Raw genomic sequence first — 12135 nt, 5'->3', positions numbered from 1 at the left:
CAAGGAAAAATATATTGATAGTCAAATGAATGAATCACAAATAAATAAATTGCACTAGTCTGAGTGGATGTGATCAATAAATTATCCATTTTAATCAAGCAAGCATATAGTTCATAAAGTAACATAAATTCTAACATCCATTACCATATGAACTCACACAGTAAAAACATGTTTCCCCAAAATAATACCATATTGTAATTGATCAAATGGCCATGGGGCTACCATGCTTCACATTCTGACACATATACCATTAATCTCAGCATTAGTCTTTTGGGATCCTGCTTCTTTACAACTAAGAAGTAATAGAAGTAGAAGTCGTCTACTTTAGGGAGCAAAAAAATATGAAAATGTGTTGTGTGCCTAACTATGCGTTTATGTTAGACAGCTTAGCTTGAGATATTGGCATTGCGGTGTACCCATCAATTCTCTCTTGCTATCTGGTGCATATTTACATACTTTGTAAGAACACGATATACAATTTTCAAGGTTTGCAAAAAATCTGCAATGTTATTGATGAACATTCTCTGTAGACCCAAACCATCCACAGTTCTGGTCCTGCCCAAAGACCTCCATCACATTCTCCACAACCGTTTCTGCACTCCCTACTACCAGCCCTCCTGCCAAACTCACTACGTTCCCCACCCCATTCCCACACCTCAACGCCAGCTTCCCCATTCCCCCACCCACTGCCTTCACCTGCCCTCCCATCTCAGACACCACCGACCCCACATACCCACCACCCTGCTCCCACACCTGGTCCCCGACCACCCTGGACACCCACCAGGCACTGTCCGCAATCCCCCTGAATATGCCCACCCCATCCCAGGCCAGGGTGCCCACCCCTGTGACCCCATCCTGGCAGCTGGTGAACAGGGAGCCAACAAGAGGGGCTGTAATGCAGTACAGAGTGGAGAAGCACATCTCCCCCACACCAAGTATCAGGCCTGTGACTGAGCCGACTCCAGACACCAGGTCAGACGCCATGTTGTAGAACACAGAGAGGATGTCACCTGGCAGGGCAGACAGGACCCCCAGGTCCTCCTGCAGGACAAAGGCCACCTAGACGAGGAGTGGAGATATGTTCTGTTACAAGATATTGTCTGTTATAACAGAAACATATTTTTGTGATCAGAAACATAAAAGGATATACAGTGCCTTGCGAAAGTATTCGGCCCCATTGAACTTTGCGACCTTTTGCCACATTTCAGGCTTCAAACATAAAGATATAAAACGGTATTTTTTTGTGAAGAATCAACAACAAGTGGGACACAATCATGAAGTGGAATGACATTTATTGGATATTTCAAACTTTTTTAACAATTCAAAAACTGAAAAAGTGGGCGTGCAAAATTATTCAGCCCCTTTACTTTCAGTGCAGCAAACTCTCTCCAGAAGTTCAGTGAGGATCTCTGAATTATCTAATGTTGACCTAAATGACTAATGATGATAAATACAATCCACCTGTGTGTAATCAAGTCTCCGTATAAATGCACCTGCACTGTGATAGTCTCAGAGGTCCTTTAAAAGCGCAGAGAGCATCATGAAGAACAAGGAACACACCAGGCAGGTCCGAGATACTGTTGTGAAGAAGTTTAAAGCCGGATTTGGATACAAAAATATTTCCCAAGCTTTAAACATCCCAAGGAGCACTGTGCAAGCGATAATATTGAAATGGAAGGAGTATCAGACCACTGCATATCTACCAAGACCTGGCCGTCCCTCAAAACTTTCAGCTCATACAAGGAGAAGACTGATCAGAGATGCAGCCAAGAGGCCCATGATCACTCTGGATGAACTGCAGAGATCTACAGCTGAGGTGGGAGACTCTGTCCATAGAACAACAATCAGTCGTATATTGCACAAATCTGGCCTTTATGGAAGAGTGGCAAGAAGAAAGCCATTTCTTAAAGATATCCATAAAAAGTGTTGTTTAAAGTTTGCCACACGCCACCTGGGAGACACACCAAACATGTGGAAGAAGGTGCTCTGGTCAGATGAAACCAAAATTGAACTTTTTGGCAACAATGCAAAACATTATGTTTGGCGTAAAAGCAACACAGCTCATCACCCTGAACCCACCATACCCACTGTCAAACATGGTGGTGGCAGCATCATGGTTTGGGCCTGCTTTTCTTCAGCAGGGACAGGGAAGATGGTTAAACTTGATGGGAAGATGGATGGAGCCAAATACAGGACCATTCTGGAAGAAAACCTGATGGAGTCTGCAAAAGACCTGAGACTGGGACGGAGATTTGTCTTCCAACAAGACAATGATCCAAAACATAAAGCAAAATCTACAATGGAATGGTTCAAAAATAAACATATCCAGGTGTTAGAATGGCCAAGTCAAAGTCCAGACCTGAATCCAATCGAGAATCTGTGGAAAGAACTGAAAACTGCTGTTCACAAATGCTCTCCATCCAACCTCACTGAGCTCGAGCTGTTTTGCAAGGAGGAATGGGAAAAAATGTCAGTCTCTCGATGTGCAAAACTGATAGAGACATACCCCAAGCGACTTACAGCTGTAATCGCAGCAAAAGGTTACGCTACAAAGTATTAACTTAAGGGGGCTGAATAATTTTGCACGCCCAATTTTTCAGTTTTTGAATTGTTACAAAAGTTTGAAATATTCAATAAATGTCATTCCACTTCATGATTGTGTCCCACTTGTTGTTGATTCTTCACAAAAAATACAGTTTTATATCGTTATGTTTGAAGCCTGAAATGTGTCAAAAGGACGCAAAGTTCAAGGGGGCCGAATACTTTCGCAAGGCACCGTATATAGGATATGGAACCATCACAGTATTGTATTCCATCAGTAATCACCTGTCCAGGGATCCCAATGAGGGTGGAGACTACAGGGCGTAGAGGGGCCATGAGCAGGGAGACAGAGGAGGTGATGATATACACCAGAGGGTTGCTGGACGACTCTGTGTCCGACTCAGAGGCCAGTGTCTCGTTGTCCTCTGAGGGAGGGATGAGAGGTTCTGTGTCAGCAGGTAGTGCCTCTAGGCTTCGATCAGTAGTCTCATCTAGTGTTTCCTCAATGGCGTCTGGCCTTGCGACTGCTCTCTGCTTTTCTATAACTCCGACCATCGCATCACTGAGCAGTATCACTATGTCTCCCTCCGTGTCCCCATCTGCTTCCCCGCAACCCTCTGAAAATAGATCTGTCACTCCAATCATGTGTTCCAGCTCCTTAACACTCATCACCCTCTCCCCTCCCCCTGTCTCTCTCACGACCCCCACACTGAACCCACTCTGTCCCTCTGGACCAGCACAGCACACAGCAGACCACTGCACCCCAGCCTCACACCCCTCATCCCCACCCTCCTCCATCCCGGGCCCCAGCCTGAGCCCTGTGGCCCCTGTCAGGACATAGAGCTGGCCCCCTGTGGAGCCACACTGGGGCAGGACGCTGCTCTTGATCAGCTCTGTGACCAGGGAGTCCCACTGGTGAAGGGGAGAGTCAGAGTGAGCTTGGGGTTTACCCCCCGCCACATCCCCTCGGAGCAGGGCTGGGGTCATCACCAGGGGGGGACTCTGGGACCCTTCGTCCTCTTTCTCCTCCCGTCTGACATCCTCTTCCTCCTTCTCTGTCTAGGAGATAGGTTTGGAATCATGAGTCAAAGTCCACATATTGAATCACGATTGCAATTAGTATTAACTTCATGATAAATGAATGCTTGGCCTTTATTTGGGTAAAGCCTACTGTACATTACAGTACATTTAGTATCAATGCAGTTTGTAAATAGAGTAGGATTGACGAGGACGTCTTTTACTCAGGTGTCATGGCAGAAATAATATGCCATGCAGACCATTCTCGTTTTGTGAGCGTTAGGGAGCTTGTCTACTGACAGACATCTGAGTCAAATATCAAACTGTTGTTCACATTCATCTTTCTGTTCACTCTGACTTGTTACAACAAGGCCAGGTTTACATGGAATGTTGATATCAAGAGTAAGTTGACTGCCTCTACAGGACAAGAGTTTAGTTTCACTTGAACAAGTTTCATATCGCAAAACCATTCTTGTAAAACAACTGGAGGAAAAGTGTGGTATACAGTTGGTTTGATCATGTCCGCTGTAACTTGGGTGATTGTGTTGAGAATGTACACTAAAGGTACAAGGTAGTGCTTACGCAGTCCATGCATGACAATGATTCCACTGTTTCCACACAATAGAAATAAAATAATCCTCCCTTACCCCCTCCTCCTTTCCTCCTCTCTCCCCCCATCCTTGTCTGAGATGAAAGGCAGAGTAAACAGCTGCGTCACAGGTCGGGTGGTAGAGCGTGGCAAACAACTGTCCCCCTGGCAGCCTGTGACAGATGGGGGTCAGGAGGGCCCCCCCGCCCAGAGGGGGGGTCTGTCTGTAGAAGCTCTGTCTGCAGAGGGAGAAGCCTGGATCTGGTTCTGATAGTGCCGTGACTGGTAGAGACAGCTCCAGAGTCAGAGTCAACCCCAGCAAGATCCATCCTGCAGTACTGACACTGACACCAGCAGGACACCACCGCAACAGCAGCATGGTGAGCTCAGCAAACCCACACACTCACAGAGAGAGAGGCTGGTAAATAATCCAGAGGTTTGTGCTGTATCTACGCAGATGGGAGGATAATGGCCGGTAGCTAGTGTTGACAGCCAGGGAATCTCTGGTATGTCGTTCTTTTATCCCTTTCTCAATCTCTCCCTTCTTTTTTCTCTTCCACCCCATCAGCGTCTCCACCCATGTCTTTCTCCTTGGACTGTGTGTGCTGTGCCGTCTGTGTCTGGGCACAGTCTTGCTTACACTCTGCTTCTCCCTCCCTCACTGACAAGCTCACTATTCCTCCCTCCCTCCCACATTCTCCCTCTAGCTACACTGCTACCTGGCTTTCCCTCCCTCCTTCGTTCCTTTCATAGCTCATTTTGGTTACACCTTAACCTCACTTTACTGTTAGACACACACACACACCAGACCCACACCTAGTAACAGGTTCCTATTACCTGTAAGTCTGCATTCTCAAACAATATTTCCACAAGGTTTGGCTGTCTGAGGGACAGCTTAATGGTTCATTTTCTCTGTTACAACACACACCACTCAGAAAGTGCTGACTCCTCTGTGTATGTAGCCGAGTGCTTAAGCATGCACTATTAGGGTGCACAGTGAAACCGCAGCAGAATATCTTACAGCAGTGGACTAGTGTTGAATATTAGACAGTAGATCTATCCACCACCAAGGTTCCAAAATAGATCTTATTGACTGAATTACATTTTCTCTGCTATAAAGACAAAATTATTTGGGATTTTGTGTTTCAGTCGCCACTTGGTTTGGTAAAGCTGAGGGAATTTGGGAAATGTATCCACTCTCAAATTCAGAGGGAGTCATCCAATCCGATCCATCGCAACCTCTGTGAGATGACACGAGATGAAAGACGAGAGCATAATAATTAAGCTCTTCACCTGTGACCTTTGTCAGCATGTGCGAGAAGTCAGAGCCCAGGGATGATATACGAGTTTCCTACTAGTTATTACGTGTTTAATGGGGGCATTTAAGTTGATTTTTCCCAGTCGTAAGTGGTAAATACCACCTTCCCACTTGGTTATGAATGCAGCATGAAAGGCTTTTGTCTCCAGGCACAGCCAATAGAAACAGTTGTTTTGAGTAAAGGCACAGTACTGCATGTCTGTGCAGCACATACTATACACTATACTACCAGTCCATTAGGCTTTCAACAACAACAGTCATCTGAAATGTTACCACTTTAATGCAATTTAATTTTGAAAAGTCATTGGTAGAAAACACAACGTCTCCATTATCTCCAACAGAAAATGTATTATTTGACAGTTTCCCATAAAAAGGTAGGTGCTACATGTATGCAGTCCTGTCGCTGTCCATGCCGTCAATACCAGTTCTTCCATGACTTGTATAACAGTAGAAGGCAGTAAAATGACATTAAAGGAGTCAATTAGTGACATTATTATGACAGGTCACATTGTTTAGAGAGAGATATTGTTGCAGTAACCTGAAGGTCCAATGGGGGGAGCTTGGTTAAATATTTGACAGTGGGAGGGGTTGAATCCACACACACTCACATTGTGCTTTTACACACTCTAACAATCCTTTACACACACACACACACACACAGTTCACTCGTTGGGGATATCGATGACAAGGTCAGCCTCTTCTCCTTCCCCCCTGTCATCGTCTCCTCTGTCTGAGTCTCCGTCGCTCTCTCCCTCCTCCTCCGCGGCATCTCCACTCAGCATCTGCCTGGGCACCCAGTTGAACGAGGCGCTGGATGTGGGAGGGGCAGTCGGGCCCGCTGGGTAGTTGGCTGCTAGAGGGGCCACCACCTAATGGGAAGGAGGTAAAAGGAATAAGGTAGATGGAATGAGAGATGCAATGGAGAAAAGAGAGAGAAGTAGATGACTTGGAAAGCATCCCAAATGGCACCCCATTTCCTTTATAGTGCACTACTTTTGACCAGAGCTCTATGGGGTTGGAATAGGGTTCCATCTGGGATGTAGTTACTCTACTGAGGAAGAATAACCCTTTAAATGAATGGTCAGGAATTGAAAATGAAAAGAGTCCAGGATATTATGGCAGTACATGACTTCATTGATGATGTCCCAATGTTATGGACCTTCCTATAGCCTACTGTAGGCCTGCACCTAACCTGCTATATGTAGTGCAGTTATACTGTAGAAACACCCTCTTCTAGACCCTAACTCAATATCCTACGTGCCACATGTCTGTTCCCTCATCTGTGATCTCCTCCCCTCTCACCTTCCCCGATGTCTCTTTCTTGTGTTTGGGCGCCTTTGTCTTTCTCTCTTTCTTCATTCTCTCAGCTGGTGGAGCCAAATACTCTGGTGGGAAGGGCAACTGCCCGCCACACACACACACAGTCCCCATGTGTCAATTTAACACACGCATACAAACAAATAAACAAACATGCAAACGCATATACGAACAGAAAACACACACACCGTGACAATTTCCAAAACAAACATACACACACATTGTAGGTACAAATACAGCCCCAAAAAATAAAACATGAGAGACAACAAAAGAAACGGAAAACATATAATAAAACAATATTAATAATGCCCCAAATCAAAACAGTGATTATCTTCAGTAATGAGAAAACAATAATGGCAACAATCAATGATGTTCTAGTTATTGATTGTATAGATTCAGTGAGGGGAAGGCGATTATAACTCACTGTGTTGAGGTAGGGGGTACTGCCGGACGACTGGAGAGGGTTCACTCCAGAACGAGAGAGGAGAGAGAGATGGGAGGATGAGGACGAGGGAAGGCCTACGCCAGGGCTACTCCTTCTCCTAAGAGAGTTCAAAAGAGGGACAGTTGAATAAATAGTGAGACAGTGAGAGAGAATGGCAAAGATGGAAAGAGTGCAATTTGAAATATAGTCTGTGTTGCTGGCATGCCACATCCTCACTTCTTTCCTCCGTCTCTCTCCCTGGTGCCCTCTCCTTCACTGTTCTCAGAAGAGGCTGTGGCATCAGAATCTGAAACACAGCATGACAATTAGACACTGTACATCAGCATACTGACATGATCCATACTGAAAATACTCTACAGCAAGGCAGGTAACTGTATGATCAGTATTGGGTGAGCTATGGATAAAAACAGATATTGTGGAGAATGAAACATTCAGACTTGGTGCTTTAGACCTACCTGAGGAGTCCTCGTCCACCCTCTCGTATTGTAACAATCGGTCCAACAGAAAACTGCAAGATAAGAGAAGCCAAGGAACGACCAGTTTTAACTTTGAACATGCTTGTACAGTATGTGTACACATTCAACAGGGGTGCATTTATTAGTAGCACATCACAGTAAAAGGTTTTGCTACAGTGTGACAAAAGAATACACCCAATCTGTCCAAACTAAACAAACTTTGTAGATTCACCCAACCACCTTTTATCTCGGGACACTTTTAGCAGCTTCCTCTGGGATCTTCTGAGCTCTTCCTGAAAACACTCCTGCTCCTAGACGGAGACAAGTAGCGAAATACAACAGTTCAACTCTGTAAATTACAGTTCCTTGGCTAATAGGTGTTATAATAATAACACGTCATTGACAATTGGATGAAAAATTAAGACTCACATAAACCAGGAATTTCAATTTGCGTTTGAGATTTTTGTATTTCTGCTTGTAGTCCACCTCCATATCGGCTTGACCGTTCATTTCTGACGCTGGTTGAACCGTCAGTGGACCTGCTATACAGGTAGGGTAATCGTTAGTGTCGGGGTTATGTTAACTATAGCTAACAGCAGCTTGTTGGCTAGCTCACTGCTAGCCTTTCCAGTGCATTATCGTTGTTTTTTTAAGCTTTTAGCTGGAAGCAGAAGACAAGCAATGGAAAACGCTTGAAAGTGGGATAATAAGGAGACGAAACCATGTGATTATGAAGTTAAATAGCTTGAATTAATTAATGAAAAATCATTCATACCTCTCGTTTGAATGAATATGTGCGACGTGCTCTTTGTTTACGTCTGTTCTTTTTCTTTAGGATTTGGTTGTCATTTCGCGTATACCGCCACCTACTGTACTGGCATGTGAGGCCATTGTGTGCGTGTGCGTGCCATTCTTCTTCTTCTTTAAATTTGTATTGGCGGATATCTACCAACTGAAACGTGCATACACTGCCACCTACTGTACTGGATTGTGAGTCTGGTCAAATCAAATTGTACTAGTCACATGCGCTGAATACAACAGGTGTAGACTTTACAGTGAAATGCTTACTTACGAGCCCCTAACCAACAATGCAGTTTAAAAAAAATACGAATAAGAAATAAGAGTAACAAGTAATTAAAGAGGAGCAGTAAAATAACAATTGCGAGACTATATACAGGGGGGTACCAATACAGAGTCAATGTGCAGGGGCACCAGTTATTTGAGGTAATATGTACATGTAGGTAGAGTTATTAAAGTGACTTATGCATAGATGACAACGGAGAGTATAAGTGGTGTAAAGGGGGGGGGGCACTGCAAATAGTCTGGGTAGCCATTTGACTAGATGTTCAGGAGTCTTATGGGTTGTGGGTAGAATCTGTTTAGAAGCCTCTTGGACCTAGACTTGGCGCTCCAGTACCGCTTGCCGTGCGGTAGCAGAGAGAACAGTCTATGACTAGTGTGGCTGGAGTCTTTGACAATTTGTCACAACCTCCCTATTCATGTATTTCTCTTTTCAACCCTTGTATTTCCGCCTACTGGAGTGTGAATTCATTACACTTTGTGATGTAAAAGGGAAGAGAAAGGACGGGGAAAGGGGAAGAAACTCTACCAACTAACCCTACAGTGGCACCCATTAAATCCTCACCTCACCACTAGTTGGTTGTCATTTTCAAGCTCCTGAAAGTGACTTTTGAAACATTGGGCGGGGCCAGACATAGAGCCAGAATGAAGGAAAATAATCTACCCCCTGCAGCGGTCACATAAATGAAATACATAAACGAGGGATCGAGGCTATTTTATGGAGTGTGAACAATAGGCTAAATCAACCAATGATTATGGCTCAAACAAGATGACCTTGAATACAGAAATATATGGGATACAAAAGCAGCCGCATTTCCTATAGTGAATTGTTCTGTTGCCTATTACAACAAGTGAATCATGTTCAGTGTGTGCACCTCTGTATGTGAGTAATATTGATAATAATGCATTGTGCTAGTGTTCTGTATTCTGTCCACCCACAGTACTGGAGTAGACTACAGTGGTTTGGTTTATGGTGCTGAAGGTGCAGCTTGCTCACTTCAGCAGAGCACACAGCAGTCACATCGTCAGGACCCAGGACAATGAATTATAGATGAGGAACATTCCAGAGATGAGTAATGCTACCTCTGCACACACACCCACAGCCAACCAGCCAGGCTGTGTGTGTGTGCATGGGAGCATGGGTGCATGTGTGTGTATTAGAATGGGAGAGAGGTAGAGGGAGAGAGGGAGGCAAGGAGAAAGTGTGTGTGTGTGTGTGGGGGGGGGGCAGTATGTGTGTTTGTCTCTGAGGGGGAGACTATTGTGAGAGAAAATGCTGACTGCTTGCTTTAATACCAGTGCTCCCCCACTATTTTTTAAATGTTTAATTTCACCTTTATTTAACCAGGTAGGTCAGTTGAGAACAAGTTCTCATTTACAACTGAGACCTGGCCAAGATAAAGCAAAGCAGTGTGACACAAACAACAACACAGAGTTACACATGGAATAAACAAACATGCAGTCAATAACACAATAGAAAAATCTATATACAGTGTGTGCAAATGAGGTAAGATTAGGGAGGTAAGGCAATAAATAGGCCATAGTGGCGAAGTAATTACAATTTAGCAATTAAACACTGGAGTGATAGATGTGCAGAAGATGAATGTGCAAGTAGAGATACTGGGGTGCAAAGGAGCAAATAAATAAATAACAATTATGGGATGAGGTAGTTGGATGGGCTATTTACAGAGGGGCTATGTACAGATGCAGTGATCAGTGAGCTACTCTGACAGCTGATGCTTAAAGTTAGTGAGGGAGATATGAGTCTCCAGCTTCAGTGATTTTTTGCTATTCGTTCCAGTCATTGGCAGCAGAGAGCTGGAAGGAAAGGCGGCCAAATGAGGAATAGGCTTTGGGGGTGACCAGTGAAATAAACCTGCTGGAGCACGCGGGTGGGTGCTGCTATGGTGACCAGTGAGCTGAGATAAGGCGGTGCTTTACCTAGCAAACTTCTAGATGACCTGGAGCCAGTGGGTTTGGCGACGAATATGAAGCGAGGGCCAGCCAATGAGAGCATACAGGTCACAGTGGTGGGTAGGGCATTGGTGACAAAACAGATGGCACTGTGATAGACTGCATCCAATTTGCTGAGTGGAGTGGTGGAGGCTATTTTATAAATGACATTGCTGAAGTAAAGGATCGGTTGGATAGTCAGTTATACGAGGGTATGTTTGGCAGCTTGAGTGAAGGATGCTTTGTTGCGAAATAGTCATAATCTTTATGTCAGGAAGAGAAGGAAGAACAGATGGAAACTGACCTCAGTTTGCCCGACATCTACCAATATTTATGTTCAGTTTACACCAGCATAAAAAAACGACATTGAGAAAAATTTATTTTGAAGACCAGCTCATCAAATAACAAATCATTATTACTCCTTGTGGCCATTAAGATATACTTTATAGTCCCTACAGGATGGACATTTTATCTAACCCCCCGGATACACCAGCATTTTATTGTTTACAGTTGTCATACTGCCCTCTCCATACGCCCTAGTTACGTTAGTACAAAACCAACATAGGCCTACCAAAATAAATACACAGCCTCTCTCTCCTATCCCTTCCAGGCAAACCCCTCCCTATGAAAAACAGATATCCCCCTACATCCCGACCCACTGCCTGATTCTATCCCCTGACCGATTCCCTCTTTTGTTTCCAGAACAGCAGACAGAAATAGAATCTTCTCCACCGTGCAATGCCATAAATCGCTGCTGCATGCCTGCCTGCCGGTCCATCCTGGCCAGCAGCTGCGGCTCCCTCCCTCCCTCCCTCCCTGCCTCCCTGCCTCCCTCCCTGCCTCCCTCCCTCCCTCCCTGCCTCCCTCCCTCCCTCCCTGCCTCCCTGCCTCCCTCCCTCCCTCCCTGCCTCCCTGCCTCCCTCCCTGCCTCCCTGCCTCCCTCCCTGCCTCCCTCCCTCCCCCTGCCTCCCTCCCTGCCTCCCTCCCTGCCTCCCTCCCTCCCTCTGTTTCTCCTCAGTGTTAATGGACCCTAGTCTTCAGCCAAGCTGCGTTTGGAGAGAGAGGGAGAAGGCTGCTGTCGGATGGTATTTGATGGTGACCCTTGTCTGTTTAATTGTTTCTAGATAAATCTCCATCTGACTGGTTGGATGTATGTATGACACTCATTCTCTCTTCATGCTAATTGTTTTGATGACCTCAGAGAGGGTATCTCTTCCTATTGGTTTCTCTCTCCATATCTGCTCTCTGTCTATCTGTCTCTCTCTGTCTCTCTCTGTCTGTGTCTCTCTCTGTCTATCTGTCTCTCTCTGTGTGTCTCTCTCTGTCTATCGGTCTCTCTCTCTCTGTACTTCTCTGTCTATCTCTATCTCTCTGTCTATCTCTCTCTAATTTATAATTTTCTCTTTCCATGTCCTTCAAT

At 45.1% G+C, this 12135-nt stretch overlaps 3 protein-coding genes across 5 annotated transcripts in view; 1 reads left to right on the top strand and 2 right to left on the bottom strand.

The window, feature by feature from the left end:
* Positions 1-68: 68 nt before the first annotated feature.
* LOC135522119 (endonuclease domain-containing 1 protein-like) lies at positions 69-4835 on the bottom strand. Its single transcript, XM_064948100.1, has 3 exons — positions 4206-4835; positions 2827-3600; positions 69-1059 (listed from the first exon to the last, which is right to left on the bottom strand). Exons 1-3 carry the CDS (start codon positions 4524-4526, stop codon positions 508-510), a joined length of 1647 nt encoding a protein of 548 aa, XP_064804172.1. The 5' UTR covers positions 4527-4835; the 3' UTR covers positions 69-507.
* Positions 4836-5724: 889 nt separating this feature from the next.
* Positions 5725-8560, bottom strand: ino80e (INO80 complex subunit E). 3 transcript variants are annotated; one of them, XM_064948101.1, is made up of 8 exons: positions 8458-8560; positions 8112-8224; positions 7923-7993; positions 7683-7735; positions 7444-7513; positions 7207-7324; positions 6768-6866; positions 5725-6334 (listed from the first exon to the last, which is right to left on the bottom strand). In XM_064948101.1, the coding sequence occupies exons 2-8, from the start codon at positions 8190-8192 to the stop codon at positions 6128-6130; spliced, it is 699 nt and encodes a 232-aa protein (XP_064804173.1). In that variant the 5' UTR covers positions 8193-8224; positions 8458-8560; the 3' UTR covers positions 5725-6127. The 3 variants fall into 3 exon arrangements, with proteins under 3 accessions (XP_064804173.1, XP_064804174.1, XP_064804175.1); XM_064948102.1 differs by having other exon boundaries at positions 8112-8221; positions 8458-8538; XM_064948103.1 differs by lacking the exon at positions 6768-6866.
* Positions 8561-11689: 3129 nt separating this feature from the next.
* LOC135522118 (zinc-binding protein A33-like) overlaps positions 11690-12135 on the top strand; it is a 5956-nt gene continuing 5510 nt past the window's right edge. The window contains exon 1 of the mRNA XM_064948099.1: positions 11690-12135. This exon is cut by the window's right edge and continues 168 nt beyond it. Coding sequence (XP_064804171.1) covers positions 12124-12135 — 12 coding nt within the window. The 5' untranslated portion in view covers positions 11690-12123.

Source organism: Oncorhynchus masou, chromosome 30 (assembly GCF_036934945.1).
Source record: "Oncorhynchus masou masou isolate Uvic2021 chromosome 30, UVic_Omas_1.1, whole genome shotgun sequence".
Classification (NCBI taxonomy): Eukaryota; Metazoa; Chordata; class Actinopteri; order Salmoniformes; family Salmonidae; genus Oncorhynchus; species Oncorhynchus masou.
The sequence above is the reverse complement of the archived record's forward strand: the minus strand, read 5'-3'. Positions and strand labels throughout refer to the sequence as shown.